The 17,103-nt window shown below is 42.0% G+C and overlaps 1 protein-coding gene across 2 annotated transcripts in view; it reads left to right on the top strand.

Annotated features, from left to right (window-relative positions):
• Positions 1–15,935, top strand: part of lrrc49 (leucine rich repeat containing 49) — a 41,432-nt gene extending 25,497 nt beyond the window's left edge. For both annotated transcript variants that reach the window (XM_079695134.1, XM_079695133.1), the window contains 4 exons: positions 807–890; positions 2,890–3,065; positions 3,485–3,580; positions 15,645–15,935. In XM_079695134.1, coding sequence (XP_079551260.1) covers positions 807–890; positions 2,890–3,065; positions 3,485–3,580; positions 15,645–15,915 — 627 coding nt within the window. In that variant the 3' untranslated portion in view covers positions 15,916–15,935. The remainder of the gene's footprint in view (positions 1–806; positions 891–2,889; positions 3,066–3,484; positions 3,581–15,644) is intronic.
• Positions 15,936–17,103: the final 1,168 nt, after the last annotated feature.

Genomic DNA, 17,103 nt, shown 5'->3' on the forward strand with positions numbered 1-17,103 from the left:
GCATTCTTACCTTCAAACTCTAAATATGAGTTTTTATTCATAATCTTGTTAGATTTGAGTGTTTGAGCAAAAACAATGTAATTCATTTGATAACTCACAGGAGGGCTATTTTTTATTTTTAGGAGCTATGCTTTTTGCCCTCCCATTTCAACTTAGTTTACTTGAACCTTGACTGCATATATAATTTAGAATTAGTTAAATAAACACAACTCCAAAACAACTCTTATCTATACATTTCTGGAACTCAAATATGATTGAAATGTTTTTTTGTTGTATTAAACTGGAAATATTGTAGTTGACTGAAACCGTAACAACCAAATAATCAACCTAATAGACCATTAGAAGAGCTTTTATTGCTATTACAGGTCCCTCTGCAATCATTAAGATATGGATCAATCCCACAGTAGAACCTCTGCTGCAATTTGCTCATTTCCAACAGCTCATAAGGGATGAGCTGTTGCTCTCCCAAAATGAGTTTACAGTAGCGACACACAGCATCTCGATCTGTCCCCCCCAGCTCCTGATGATTTTGCCACTATTGATCCGACAGAGGCATCGTCACAGACAACTGAACATCCCCCTGGCTCTCGGCTGGCACACTCAGATTGTGTTGGCAGCATTGCATTCTGGGAGTTTCGGCTTTCCCAAACAGCTGTGCTTCGGTTGATCCGAGAGTGAAAATCAGACAGATAATCCTGTGATCGGTGTTCGAGTCTCTCCCATCCTTGTGGTTTCCCCCTCTCCGCTGAATTATTCAAAACTCATGAATGGAGCGACTCTCTGATCGCACAAGCTATCTCTTTCAGGACGAGGATCGGCGCATGGCTGGTGTACAGGCTCGAAAGGAGGAGGAGAGGAAGAGGGAGGGTCACAAGCAGACCATTCATAAGGTACCGCTCTCAACCCATCATGTTGTCTTTGTGTGCCTGCGTTTACAGTTTAGCAAGTGATCCTGACGGACTACTCTTGGAGAGGAGTAACAAGTGTCCTCTGAGCCAATAGCGTCCTTTGAATACAGTGAGGGGTTGTATTGTTAGTGATTGAAGATTAGTTGGATGAAGCTGCGTATCATAGCTCTCTGAAACGATCCCATACTCTGCTGCTTATGAAATGTGATTAACAGAGTTTAATGCATCCAGCTGAATGTTACACATACTAGTTTGAATACAATCGCGTTGCATATTAGAGTGTAAGATAGCTTTAAAAAGGCCATAGTCATTTTAGGATCCAGATTATATTTAAGATACGATAATACTTTAGAATCAGAATCAGAATACCTTTATTAGTCCCACAGAGGGGACATTTTCAGCGTTACAGCAGGAAAGAGCCACAGACAGCTTAGTGTTGCATATCTTAAATGCGTTAAAAAAAAAAATACTGAGTTATAATATAATAAACAATATGCTAAAAAAAAAAAAAAAAAAAGTTACATAATTTTCCAAAATACAGATCAAAAACAAATCAAATCTACAAATCAAATCCTGTAGCAGTTCTTAGGTATATATTACAGTTATTAAAGATGGCATATTTATATATGTGTATATTTATTGTCAGAACAAGTCTGACATTCTTCTTGCATCACAGTACAGTAGCACCATTTGCAACATCAACAAGGACAACAGACATTTAACACAACATCACGCTCACTCAAGAGAAACATGTTAGGACCCTCTATTCGATCTAAACTCTTTAATCTGAGGACGGACTGGTGCACAATTTAGTGTCTATTTGGTCAATAATTAACTCTCTGTTCTCCTATTTGTTACTTTTTATCCATGATAACATATTTGATGAAAAAGCTCTAAAATATTTACAGTTTTTTATCTTAATGTATGTGTTTTTGTTATCATTGAAGCTGTGTAGGACAATAACAAACAAACATTTAGATTTAGATATACACAGCTAACAGGGTCTGTCAATTGTTTCTTAGTTTGATCTAAGATTTTCTGTCTTATACATGCAACTGTTTAGCAGTAAACCTGTGTGTGTGTGTGTGTGTGTGTGTGTGTGTGTGTGTGTGTGTGTGTGTGTGTGTGTGTGTGTGTGTGTGTGTGTGTGTGTGTGTGTGTGTGTGTGTGTGTGTGTGTGTGTGTGTGTGTGTGTGTGTGTGTGTGTGTGTGTGTGTGTGTGTGTGTGTGTGTGTGTGTGTGTGTGTGTGTGTGTGTGCCGAGGTACATATTAATGTGTCTCCTCGCTGCAGAGGTGTCTTCTCCTGAGAGATGGCCTTTGTGTAGGACTCTGTCTCTCAGTAACCTAACTCCCGTTAATCCTTGCTGTTGAGAACATATGTTATATTGAATGTCCTCGCCAAAGATACTGACTCACCCCTGCATCGGGGAGTGGCACATTCCAACCCTGAGCAAATCGAAACTACAGCCTGTCCAGGAGGGAGCAATCAAAAGAACGAATGAGCAGGCATCTTCTCTCTTAAAGGGAGGGGATGGCACTCTTACTGCTGTATCTGCATTCAAATGCTGCAGCAACCAGAGCAAACACATTGGACTAACACATGCATATAGCATTTCAGATCTAACTTTAATGAGGTTATGAAGCCTGTGATTATTTAAGAGGGACAGAGTGGTTCCATTAGCTCTGTGTATGACCTCTGTGTTCTGCTCCAGAGAACTGTCACTTGAAACCTTCTCTGTGTGTGTGTGTGTGTGTGTGTGTGTGTGTGTGTGTGTGTGTGTGTGTGTGTGTGTGTGTGTGTGTGTGTGTGTGTGTGTGTGTGTGTGTGTGTGTGTGTGTGTGTGTGTGTGTGTGTGTGTGTGTGTGTGTGTGTGTGTGTGTGTGTGTGTGTGTGTGTGTGTGTGGGTCTGCCTGGGGGGGGTCTGCCTGTGTCTCTGCGTGTGTGGGGTCTGTGTGTGTGTGTGTGTCATGTTCATGAAGGAGAAGCGGCGCCTGGCGATCCGTAATGCGGCGCAGCAGTGGGAGGGGGTCAGGGCCAGCCTGGAGCTTCCACCAACAAATGGTGCTAAAGAGGAAGTGAGTCCAGAGAACAGCCCCGCCCACAGCCCCGCTCAGACCAATGGCCTCGCCCAGGACCCGTCTCCAGATGAACCCAGGTAGAACATCAAAACATCTACCTGTAGTGCTATTTCTCAACCTCGAATGTGTTGGTGTGAGTTGCTGAGTGTTTGAGATACCAGGTGTGTAGAGATGTCCGTCTTCGCTCCAAGGTGAAGGAACTCATTGGCTTGTGTGTGATAAATACATTTGAACTGAAATGTGTCTTTTGAGAAATCATGGTTTCTAAACAGAAATGCCCAATTCTGGATCAATAAAGTATATCTTATCTTATCTAAAGGTAATACACGGACCTTGTTGTGAGCTTTTAGCAATTCCTTTCTACCAAACTACTTATCACAGTTTTTAAACCGTTTAATAATAGTTAACCTTGTCTTGCTGTGTTCTCATCTGAGATTTGTTTGAATGGAATAGCTATCTCTGTTCTGAGTTTGTTTGCTTTGTTTTGTTTCATCAGGCGGGTTAGCCCAGGTTCAGGACCAGAGCGACCGCCAATGGGAATGGAGAACAGACTCCGGACCAACAGCCGTCCAAACAGCCCACGGGATCCTAAGTAAGACAACAAAAGATTTGTTCTCTCTTCCACTGAAGAGGATTCAGATCTGACCTGTTGAAGTTAGCGCTGACAGACAGTGATTGACAGATGGTTTCAATCATATGAACTGCAAAGTATTTTTAGCTCAAACAAAAATAAATGATGTGTGTCTGGCACATTGACCTGCTTCATATGAAGGTTTCTTTGCAGTGTTCTTTGCAGCTGAACAATGACAAATGTTGTATGAAGGATAGAGATCATCCTGGAAACGGATTAGATTCCTGCAACAGCTGCTACATCCAAGGTTCAAGGTTCAAGGTTCAAGGTTCTTTATTTGTCAAACGAACATAGCTACAGTGTAGTTATGTCGATGAAAATCTTAGGTCACAGGCTTCTCCAACAGAGCAACACAATAAGACAGATACAAAAAGTGAAATAAGAGTCTATATGCAAGTCATTGAAATATGATATATTAGGTAAACAAATTAAATCAAGTTTTATTTATATAGCACATTTTTAAAGGATTTTTGGTCGAGCCAAAGTGCTGTACATACAGTATAATAAAAATACCCTACAGTAAAGACACTTTACAGCAAATACAACAGCACAGTTTGTGCAGAATATCAGTATGAGAAAAACGACACCCTCTGTCCTTAGACCCTCTGTCCTCAGACCCTCACATCGTACAAGGAAAAAGTTCCAGAGAAAACCCACAGTTTAAAGGGGAACATGGCAATCCACAAGGATGTCAACAATCCTGTGGGAGCCTTCAGGGAGGCAGCATGACGAGACCCAGGCAGGACCGCAGAGACAGGTTCAGCCACGACTCGAAGTCCAGGACTCAGGATCCAGAACTCAGGATAGAGGATCCAGGGCACAGGACCACAGCAACAGGATCAGCCTCGACTCCGGATCCCGGCGTAGATATAGACACAAAACAAGAACATTTGGGGGAGGCTGGGTTCATCGGAACATGAGAACACACAGACACAGACAGACAGGAGGAAGAGCAAGCACTCCCTTAGAATAGGCTGAGGGAAAAGTGTAGCAAGTAAGAGAGTAAGAAACAGAAGTGGCACATGCAGGGAGCAAGGTCCCCACTGGAGCCTTACCCCCAGTTTCCACTGGGTCCGTCTGCGCCGCGTCACGGCTGCGCCGCGGTTTTGGTCTAGCGCCATAACCCACCGGACGCGTCCCAGAAGCGTAGCGTCATGCGTGCAGGCTCGCAGTTTTTTTTTTGATTGGGGTTTAATTCGGGTATTAATTAACTTTAAAACATTAATATGTAGTTGTTACGTTCCACTCCACAAACTGCAGCGACTGAAAACCAGGCCTTGTCCTTTCTGATGTTATCCTTGTAGTAACCATTGGTTACATATCAAATAGTGTGTTTTTCCACTTCCATGATGAAAACCTCCTCGTCCATTGTGCGTATCGTAGTGGAGGTGTTGTGATGAAGGAGGGGGGCCTGCTAAATTAGTATATGTGGGGGATGGGCCTGGCCCGGATGCTCACCTTTCCACTTCCTGCAAAAATAGAATTCATCCTAATTTTAGAGAAGCGCTGCGCCGAGCCGCTTCTGGGACGCTTCTGAGCCGTAACGCGGCGCAGACGGACCCGGTGGAAACTGGGGGTTAGTTGGAATTGATGAGAGGTAAGGAGGTACGCTGTGAATACGGTCATAACACTCCCCGGTCGGAATACGCCATTCTGCAAACCTGTTTCCCTCTAATAAAACCTTGAGAGGTCAGAGAGGGGAAAGGGTTTTGGATAAAGAGAGGATAGAAAGAATAGATTACAGGAGTAGAGATTATGAGAAGTAGAGAGAGAAAAGATTTAGAAGAATGAGTAGTAGTAATAACCTTAGTTTTAAATATAAGATCCACGTTTTTAGGATTTAAGTGAAAGAGCAAGAACCAACATGTAGGTGAAGAGGCACAGCGTGTCTGCGTCAATGCACTCTTATTAGATTATTTCATCAGCTATAAGCTTTGTCAAAAGGAAGGTCGTAAGCGTACCAACAAAACAGACAGGCTGTCGGCCGCCCAAACACAAACTGGAAGCTGATTCCACAAAAGTGGAGCTTGATAAGAAAAGGCTAGAAGGCCAGAGAGAAGACGTGAGTTTTAAGATTGAAAAACCCCTAGGGTCTGGGCCGACCTCACATGGAGGGGCAGAGTGTTCCAGAGCCTAGGGCAAACAGAGAAATCATTTTGAAGTAGCAGCCAGATGAATATTGTGGATGTTGTTTCAAAGTTCAGGTGTTTAACAGTCTTATTGCCTGTGGTATGAAACTGTCCCTGAGTCTGGTGATTTTAGTCCGGATGCTGCGGTAGCGCGGGCAGCAGACAGAACAGTTTGTGGCTGGGGTGATGGGGGTCTTTGATAATCCTGAGGGCTTTCTTCCTGAGCCGCTGGGAGTAAAGATCCTCCGTGGATTGTAGCTCCGTCCCGGTGATGTTCTCTGCAGTTTTCACCACCCTCTGTAAAGCCTTACGATTGAGGGCGGTGCAGCTGCCGTACCAGGCCGTGATGCAGCCAGTCCGGATACTCTCTATGGTGCGCCTGTAGAAGTTGCAGAGTATCCTGGAGTCCATGTTGAACCTCCTCAGCCTGCGGAGGGAGAAGAGCCGCTGTCCAACCCCCACATTGAAATATTCTTTAAAACAAAGTTGAGCTAATCCAGGAGGTGTGTGTTTTGGCTGCTGCAGAGCTTTGTGAGCTCCCTGGTCAAATCAGGACATACCTCCTTAAGATGAGACACTTCTTAATCCACTGTTTATAACCAGCTAGGTTGAATGTGAGGACATATCACTCCTGCCCTGACTGTGAGCCAGGTCTGGAGGAGTTATGAAAGTGAAGGCTGAGATTAAAGTGGCCATGCACTATAATCACATGTTTCCAACGGGGCTTTTACTGCAATGAAAATGTCTCGGAGCACAATCCCTGAATGGCAGCGGCTCTCCTTTACAGGGTCTATTATAACCTCAGTCATGTGGCCTAACAGGTGACGGTGAGGAGCTGGACTCACGCGATACCTCACTCCTTTGAGATGGGAGTTGTATTGCTTTGGCTTGTATTGAGTGACAAAATACCAAGGGCCATTCCAAACCCTGGCACCAGCAGAAACTAGAAAGAGAGAATATGTGACTAAAAAGAAATAACGATGAATAACGCCTTTGAATATCCACAGTAGGTGGGACATGTCAGCATGGTTTCAGTCACCGTTGTTTGGGTTTCATGAAGCGTCCACACACGTTACCTCTGATGGCTGTTTGAGAACTAGATGTGAAAACTATTCTGCCCAATGTGTAGGGATGGTATCGTTAAGGTTTTAACGGTACTACTACTTTTATCGATACTACTTATCAATCCGGTCTTTTAACGGTACTTTTGGAGAAAGAAATAAGGTAAACAAATTGTAAACAAAACTAACATTGCTTTTTATTTACATTTAATTAAATACATAATATTTCACATCAAAAGAAACAACAAAGTTTTAACAAGTCGTATTAAATAATGTGATGACAGAACTGTAAACAGAATAGCTGAAACTTTAACAAACTAAATAACTCTGTTACCGCTAATCATTAACCCATGTTTGAATAATGAGTTAACTCCGTGTGTTGCTGCTAGCATACATAACACCTGACGTGGAAACGTTACTCGTGGGCGGGGCTACAGAGCTGCTAGAAAGACAGTCGAACCCGGTGCATTCCTCCGTCTGGATGTGGTGCACTGTTGCTAAATGTTTAGACTAATTGCTCGTGTTACCGCCCTTACATGCTAAACACTTTGCACTTTTGGCAACGAGCATCGAGACGGGTAAAGTTTAACCACACCTCGGAGCGCGTTCTCTCCACCATCTCCTCCGTGTGTGTGTGTTGCTGGCTGCATCTAGCAGCTGCGTGTGTGTAAACTGCCCCGCCCCCTTGCAAGCAGGCGGGGAGAGAGATTTCTCGTCAGGATTGGAAAGATCGAAAATATTAAAAATAATCATAGATGCATTTTGCAGTCTTTTTGGGTATTAGAAACGGAAACTGCAATTTAATGTTTGTGTAGCAATGATACATCTGACATATATTTTGTATATGTCTCCTGCCTACCGATACAATCATTCAGCCCCGGGGCCTGTTTAATACCAGGGCTCGGTACCCATCCCTACCAATGTGAAACGTGCAGGGGCAGATGATAACATCTGATTTGAGGTCTGTGATTCAGCACTCTTGCCTCGAGTGCTCTCAGTAGGGAATTCCACAGTTTTGGTTAAAAGTCTGAGCGTTATAGTAAAGAGAAAATGGCTTAAACATAAAGAAAATAATTGTCCTGCTTCAGAATGTAGTCAAATGTGATGACAACTGGGAGAACAGATGATGACATGATCTAATCTGATATTCATTAGCAGTCCCAGTTTGGTGACAAATTAAAAAGAAACTGAAATGAATGCTGACAGCACATTCAACATGATGATGATGATCCTGCAGTAAGTTATTAGACAATAGCTGGTGTCACTGCCAACGTGTGACTGTTCCTATGAGAACAATGTACGATTTATGTCTCCTAGTTTCCCCTGAGGGAAGGGATTAAGAGAACACGGCAGAGATTGAGTTATTACCCAGATTGTGGTGTTGGTCACCGTGTGAGGAGGCCTTTGTACTATGCATACATGTGTTTAATAAAGAGATGTGCTGACACCATGAACAGGTGGTTTTTGAAGACAAAAGCATGATTGATCCCCGTGATGGTGGGAGGGTATCAGGAGTTTACAGTCTGTAGCACTCACATCTGCTCTGCACTGAACATGAAGCATTTGTTTTCACTTTCTGACATCGTAAAAGACTCTTTGGAAATGATGAAGACCTTTTTGAACATTAAAGCCTGTATACATGTCACAGTGGAGGCACAACATATGAATATGGTCCATCATTGGGCCCCTTTAGAGACAGTTTAATAAAGTTGTGTTTTATTTTGTAGTTTCGGGAATTTGGAACAATATCGATGATTATTTACATGTTTTAACACGTCTGGAAAACTGCCAATTGCATTTGACACACAATCCAATCCACTTTATTTCTATGGCACATTTCAAAACAACAGAGTTGAACAAAGTGCTGTACATCATCAACTGTATAAAAACAGACAGGACATGAAACAAATGTAAAACACGAGACAATGAAACCAGATCAGAAGCCACAGACTGGAAAACTCTCCTACATGATGTAAAAACAATACAAAACACTAGTAAGATAAAAACCCAAAAGCAAAAGTCGGGACTGTGGATGGAAATGAGCTCAAAGCTAAATCTGGCACTCTTGACACAGTTTTAATGTTTTAAGTGTTCATCACTGTGCATTGTCCCTGCCAAATAAACAATTAAATGAAAAAGTGTCATACCTGGTCTGTAAATGCAAGGGAACAGAAGTGGGTTTTTAAACGAGATTTAAAAACAGGCAGAGTTGGAGCAAGTCTAACCTGGAGGGGCAATTCGTTCCATACTTTTGGAGCTGCAACAGCAAAGGCTCCTCGCTGCTTCAACCTTGATTTAGAGACGACCAGAAGGAGTCTGTCAGCAGACCTCAGTGACCGTGTCTGCCAGGTACGGTGGTGGGGCTAAACCGTTTAGAGCTTTGTATGCAAACAATAACATTTTAAATTGGATTGTAAAACTGACTGGTAGCCAATGTAAAGAGGCGAGTACAGGCTTAATATGTTCACGCCTGCCTGTCCTTGTAAGGAGGCGTGCAGCAGCATTCTGGACCAGCTGTAGGCGAGACAGGGAAGCCTTGGTTACTCCAATGTACGGAGCATTGCAGTTATCCAGTTTAGTGGATATAAAACAATGTATTACTCTCTCAAAGTCATTAAAAGAAAGGAAAGGCTTGACCTTTACTACAATTCTTAGCTGAAAAAAGCTGGATTTTACCACAGAATTGATCTGTTTGTCCAGTTTAAAATCACGATCAATCTGTACACCCAGATTTGTTACAATGGGTTTCACATATGGGACAAGAGAATCCAGCACAGGTGGGGCATTGGGGCCACCACTGGGTCCAAACAGGTACACTGCGTCTCATAAGTTAGTGGGAATGCTGTTAACGGCATTCCCACTAACTGTTCTTCTACGCAAAATTCTTTATTATTCCGCCTGTTATTTTGTTCCTCTTCTTCTCCCACATTCCACATCGCAGAAACTCCGTTCAAACATCAAAACGTTCAGCTCGGTCGGGAATCGATTGCTATTACTTTTCTCATTCATAACTTTCATAATTCCCAAGATATAGCCCATAATTCATCACATTTTTTACATTTTAACTTTAACATTGCACAGCTCGTTAAGGCAGAGTGCGTGAAGAAAGAGTTAGAGTGGTGGACAGTTTGAAATTCGCCTTCATATTTTTTTTTTAAACCTGCCATGACTCCCAAACTCTAACCCTAAACCCAAATATTTTTTCATGACAAACGTAGGAAAACATCTCGTAGCTTGAAAAATGAAAAAAAATTAAGCAAAAACATTTTAAACAAAATGCCTCTTGAGGGCATGAAGTGACAAAAACTTTCAAAATGTAAATTAAATTAAAGCCCATTGTAATTTCAGGCTATTTCCTCACAGCAGCAGCCGCACACCTTTAGTTAATCTGACAAAAAAGCCACATTATTGACCCGAAAGTACACAAAAAGCTCACTTCAGATACTCAAGGTCCTTGAGATGTTTCACGCTTTAAAATTTCACCGATATCTGTTACGGTTCTTCAACAAAACGTTCACATGTAAGAGTTTTATCTCTCATTCAGAACAATGCAAACCTTTGATATCTGGACACCTCGTTAGCTCAAATATAAACACCTGTGTAATGGAACACAATGATGTCATCGCTCCAACTGACATGCTCAGAGCAGCAGACTTCAGATAAAGGTTAATGGTCCTGCCCTCAACAGCTCTACGTCAATTATGAGGTGTCATCATATGCCGTTTCCATGGAAACGCATCCCTCTCCATAAAAGACGATGTCGCTATAAATTAACTCCTAGGAACATTTTCAAAAAGTGCTCAATCTTCACATGTGTGCTAACAGTCCAGCCGTGAAGACATCTACGGGATTTTGAGATTTATTTAAATGTTGTTGCCATGGCAACACAATGCTCGCCATTAAACACGGTTTTCTCATAACTTCAGTGAAAATACTCCAAACGGCCTAAAACTTCACAGGTTTGGTAACGATGCAGCCATCAACGCATCTAAGTGTATTATGGGGTGTCATCAAATGCTGTTGCCATGGCGACAGACCACTTGCCATGAAACACGATGTCGCATTAAGTCCAATGGACACGGTCCAATCGTCCCCCAATCTTCACTTGCATATCACCGGTCCATGCCTCAACAGCTCTACGACAAATCTGAGATCTCACCATATGTCGTTTCCATGGAAACGCATCCCTCGCCATAAAACATGATGTCGCTATAACTCCTATGAAAGTAGCAATTTCTTCAGGAATTCCATTCTCTAGTTAGATCTGTTATTTTACAACGTTAATGTATATCATCTGACTTTATTTTGTGTCTCTGAATAATTGTACTCTTCACAGTTTAGACTTTTCCGACTCAGATCATAATAACTTTGAAATGACTGCTCGGAAAGTAATCTTTCATATGTATGTCATAAACCGTATATTTCGGGGGATTAAGTTGTGAGAGATGACAGATGTCCCTTTTAAAAACGTGTAGGATTAAGTGAGACCTCCCTAATTGAATTACAAGAGTCTAGGATCCATGTAATCGTGACAGACTCTTCGTCAGGTCTTCCCCGCCTCTCTTATTGTTAGCTGCTGTTGTGTTCAGGGCCACCTGGCAGCGGCTCAGCTGTGATTATGGGACAACAATACATGACACAGTGCAGTGTGTTGGTGGCAGGCGTCCACAAGCGACTCTCATTCTTTACGTGGCTTGTGTACACGTTACGCTCCATCTCCTGCTCTGCTGTCCTGATCTACTGCCTTCAGCACTTTAACACGAGGAGGCGTGGCGTGTCCTGATGATTAAACAGCCTTTCAGTGTCTGGTGCCTCCCCTTCTATTACCACCAAGTGTCTTTGACTTTGCAACCTTCTTCAATACCAGGTTTTAAAGGTCACCTATTATGCAAAATCCACCTTTTCATTTCTCGTCTACATCAACATGTGTCCCCTCTTATTCATGTCTCTTCTACATCAACATGTGTCCCCTCTTCTTCATGTCTCTTCTACATCAACATGTGTCCCCTCTTCTTCATGTATCTTCTACATCAACATGTGTCCCCTCTGTGGAAAGAGATTCTGAAAGTTTCAGGAACAAAGATTCTCTCTCTTTTTGTCCTGATCCATTTATATAAAAACCTGTCCTAAAATGAGCTGATCAGATTTTGGCCACTTTATGATGTCATAACGATTTTTTGTCTTGTGTAACCATTAGCCAATCAGCAACCAAGGTAACCCCCCCCACCTTATCACCTGAATCTCCTCTAGAGCACCATTGAGTTCTTTCTAACCAAATCTCTCTCAGAGGGGCGTGGGGAGGGGCTCCTTATTTTTATATAAAGTAACGGACAGAGAATCAGCACTTTGGAAACAGGGCTGAAACAGAGGGGATTATGGGTAATGCTGCAATGATCGGGTTGGTGTTTCAGACAAACACTTCAGAGACATGTTTGTATATATCTGAGACCTATAATATATTGATGAAAAACAGTATGATAGGGGACTTGTAATGTTTATAAAGTAAGACAGCTGCTCTTAATCAATCTGTTTTAATGCACATTTCGTTATCTTAAAGACTGCACTCATATTTTGAGATCACATACTTATACGTTGTTGTTTTTGTAGCTGCACTTGGAAGCGCAGTGTGTTGTCCAAGTCCTTGACTCTATCATTGCTTTCGGTCTCACAGATGTGTGTTTTGTAATCATGGTCTATGGGGCAATAGTTTTCTATGCCATCAGAGGTGTTTTAAGGCGGAGTCTGGCAGGTGATTTTTGGTAATAATTCAGAAAGGATGACAACAATTTAAATTCACTTTCTCGAGGTTGTGCACATACATTCAGGTATCTTAAACGTCTAAAAAAAAAGTCAGTTTTCAAGTCAGCTATTCAGATTTGGCTCCCCAAATATCCCTTGCAGACTGATTACAATAACCCCCCCCCCCCCCCCTCCTCTGAGTCGTTGCACTCAAGGCTTGAGAAAAACAAGTGCTTTTTTGGCAGGGGGCTTAAAGAGACAGGTGTATTTAAAAAGAAGTAACAAGAACAATGTGTTAAAACATTAAAACTTGTAATTTTAATCTAGTAAGAAGCTTTATTTACAAGGTGAACTTTCATGTTAGCACGATATGTCCGCTTTAAGACACCCTCCCCTTCTCATCTTATACCATGACATTTCATTAAGAAATGCTTTCATTTGAGGTGAATGGAGGTTCTCCTTTGGTATGTAAAGAGTAATGTGTCAATCAAATATAATTATTGAGTGTAATATCCCCTGTCTGTCACTGGTTTATTTGTTCAGGCTGTAGTACAAAATTAATCCGGTTGTTTGCGGGCTTTTTTGTCACGCAGCTCCCAAAGGGTATTTCAATCTGACTAAACTCTTGGCCTCAAAAAAAGACTTTGAGTTATGTCACACTGTATACTCTTACAAGCAGACCACACACACACACACACACGCACACCAAAACGTTCCCAGAGGCTCACAGCTGTGTTCTGAACTGGTCCTGTAACACTAACCCGTCTCCTGAGGCTCACTCACCTGTCTTTTACACAAAGATAAATCAGAGAAAGTGACTGTGGGAATAATTGCAAACTCATTCTGTGCAGAGCAAGTTCTCTGTCTATACCACTGCTCCCTTTTTGTCTCCCTGATGTTTCTCCTGAACTGAAATGGTTTGTCTGCTCTTTTTGCTGCTAAATGATGATAAACTGTTCCTTGTGTCCGGTACAGAGAGGGGTCACCTCTGAGGGATCAGTCTCTCTGTTCCTTTAACAAAGCTGTCCATTTCCAAACAAAGAGCAGCGTTATGTTGTTTCCTGATGTGTCCACCCTCTCCAACACACTTTCTAAAAATTGGTCTGAACAAGAATCTTGGATTTGAGTTCTGCAATCAAAGGATTAGTCCTCTAACCACTGTGGCGTTCTGCTGCGGACAGATTGGAAGGGTGTGAAATATGAATGGGGGCGATAAGCTTGTTGGCGTGCTGAAAACAAAATGATCAGAGTTTGGTAGCGTGTAGCCATCTGATGTCCTCCTGACCCCGGAGGGCTTTGCACACACAGGGAGATTAACGTCTCCTTCAGACTCGCCCAGAAACCCCACTCTCACGACTCTCTTATCAGGGGAGGGCACTTCTACTGTCCTGAAGAATAGAAGGCAATTACGCCGGACAAATAGGACATTGGCTAGACTGTTGCGTGTTCTGTTGCAAAGTGGCTTTTCTTTCTCTTAGCACAATGCAAGCTTTATCAAACACGTGAGCAAAGCTATAAGAGCCACTTTAGCTCACATTACATTTGAAAATAGATGTTAACGTTGGCATGACAGATTAGAAAAGTTGTAAGATAGCATCATTTTTGTAAAATGTTGCATATATTTTCCAAATGTGGACTATGCTAAGGTTTTTTGTTTGCTGCTGTATTCTTGTGTTTATGCTATATTTCATGAATTAAGACAGGTGTTAGTGTCACCAAGTTTAAAGGTTTGGATAAAAACAGCTTATTTAATGCAGAGTTTGTATACTATTAAATCATCAAGTCAGTAGTGGACCGGGCGAGACATAATAAGGGTAGAAATCACCTGCTGCCATGCAATGTTATTTCATTTGAATATACCTTTGTGAAGTTTCACCCCCGTCTTTTGAGTATTGGGTCTTCCCACAAGTCAGAACTATGATATCCTGTGGCCTAAGAACTTGATACATTGTATAAACGGTCACCATTCAAGTATTTTGTGCTTATCAGGGCTGGTTAACAAGTGTGTTTGTTAGCACGATATGTCCGCTTTAATACCCCCTCCCCTTTCTATTTTATGCCATGACATTTCCCTTTGACATTTCATTAAGGAATGCTTTAATTTGACGTGCATGGAGGTTCTCGTTTGGCATGTAAAGAGTAATGTGTCAATCAAATATAATTATTGAGTGTAATATCCCCTGTCTGTTACTGGTTTATTTGTTCAGGCGGTACTGCAACATTAATCCGGTTGTTGTGTTTACTGTAATTTGTGGCCTTTTTGTCACGCAGCTCCCAAAGGGTATTTCAAACTGATTAAACTCTGAGGCAAACTATGGCCTCAAAAAAGACTTTGGGCTAAGTCACACTATATATTCATAAAGACACTTACAATCAGACCACACACACACACACACACACACACACACACACACACACACACACACACACACACACACACACACACACACACACACACACACACACACACACACACACACACACACACACACACACACACACACACACACACACACACCAAAACTCTCCCACAGGCTTACAGCTGTGTTCTGGACTGGTTCTGTATATAAACGGTCACTATTAAAGGATTTTATCTGATTTTATTAATCTAACATGCTTCAATAGCAATATATATGTTTATGTTGGTCTTTTGTTATTTCTTAATCGTTTGACCTTTATTAGAATTATGGCATTTTATAACTTTGACCTTTTTTTCATTTCTGTTGTACCTATATGTTCACTTTGTTTTAGGTGGTTTTATATTTTATATTGTTGCGATTGACTCAGTTGTCTTGTGTCTTATCTGTCAGAGAAACCATTATTTATTTTATTTTTATTATCATACATTTGACCTCCTTGTGTCTATTAACCTGTTACATTTTATATTTTCCTGTGAAGTTCTTAACAAGTAATCTGAGGGGAATTTCTTGTTGTTTATTTTTAACTTGTGATGTGTCATTTTTGAAAGCACTTTGAGCTGCATGTGTTGTATGAAAAGTGCTATATAAATAAAGCTTTATTATTATTATTATTATTAAAGTATTTTGTGCTCACCAGGGCTGGTTAACAAAGTGTGTTTCTGTGTATATTCTGCAGGCTGGTGGAGGCGGGCAGTGTGCAGAGCCTCTCTCTGTCCGACAGTCACCTGGCGGAGCTGGACGGAGACACGCTGCGGTTGTTCGGCCCCGGAGCCCTGGAGGCCCTGGAGCGAGGCTGGGGGGTCCAGACCGCCAGCGCTGTCACTGTTATAACTTTCCGCTACATCAACTTTGATGCCATCATACCAACACTGCCGCGAATTAGGGTCAAGTTCCCCAATCTATCGGTAAGGGCACTGTCATTGTCGTGGCGATTTATTCCGTTTTGAATATTTTATAGCCACTTTTCTCTCTCGGGGTTGTGGGTTATGACGCGCCTCTCTTTGCTCTTTGGGGGGGGGGTGCAGGGGTAAAGTGCTATTTTTTTACAACTGGGGGGTGGACTGAACATCCTTTAGGGGGGTCGTTGCGTCCTTTAAGGGGGTCCGGGGCCATGCTCCCCCGGGAAGATTTTTTTTTAAATATTGAAGTTAAAAGCATCAATCTGGTGCACTTTGAGAGCAACATTAACCCTACCTTAATGATACCTTAAAGCGGGCTAAAGGCACTGGAGAACACTTATTCATTAACACCCTTTAATGAAGCAAACTAAAGCCTTAACTCACTCAAATACAGTTGTTTACTTATTTCGGTGAAACGAATGTGCGTAGAGTTTTAAAGGATGCGGATTGTCTCACCTTGATTCTGGCGCATTGCTTATCGTTTTATAGATCTATTCTCATCCACCATCTTTGTTTGTGACGTAAAGAGTGTAAGAGTCACGTTTCTGAATCGGACACTCTGAGTGGATGCAGTCACAGCCAATCGGAGTCTAATTCAGAGGGTTGCCTGTCAGTTCCGTTGCCTGTCAGTTCCGTTGCTATGGTTCCGTTGCTATGGTTCCGTTGTTAAGTGTACTGAAACGAGAGCCGGTATAATTCCAAAACAATATAAAAATTGGAATACGTTATTTTAGTGTCTTAAAGGTAGACTGAGGTATGAAGGGTTAACGTTACATCTTAGGATAATTTTTAGTCATGTTCTGTATACATACTAACACATAAGGGTATACTTAGTGTGGTTACTAGTTTACTAGCTATAACATTAACGTGACATCACTCTTCTTCACTTGTTACTCAGTCAGCCAGAGTGCAGATATCACCATTAGCCTGTTATTCACTTTCACGTTAGAAAACCAGCAAAGTAACATTTCAAATAAGATTCACAAACCTGAAACATGATCCATTTCTTCACTGCTGGTGATGACATTGTTGTCAGCTGCTGATACTGCTGCTGCTGCAGCTTGTGGCGCCCTTTTCAATGAAAATAACTTTCTAATATCCATAACTTTATAGGCTATTAGCTTAAAACTTGTCAGGCACTAGCAGAGCCATATGGCGCTGGGCACTAGGAAGGATCACTCCTTCTTCAGGGCAGGGAAGGCTCTGCCTCTCTGGTGTACTCCGGTACTGCACATT

Source organism: Notothenia rossii (assembly GCF_949606895.1).
Source record: "Notothenia rossii genome assembly, contig: scaffold_191, whole genome shotgun sequence".
NCBI lineage: Eukaryota > Metazoa > Chordata > Actinopteri > Perciformes > Nototheniidae > Notothenia > Notothenia rossii.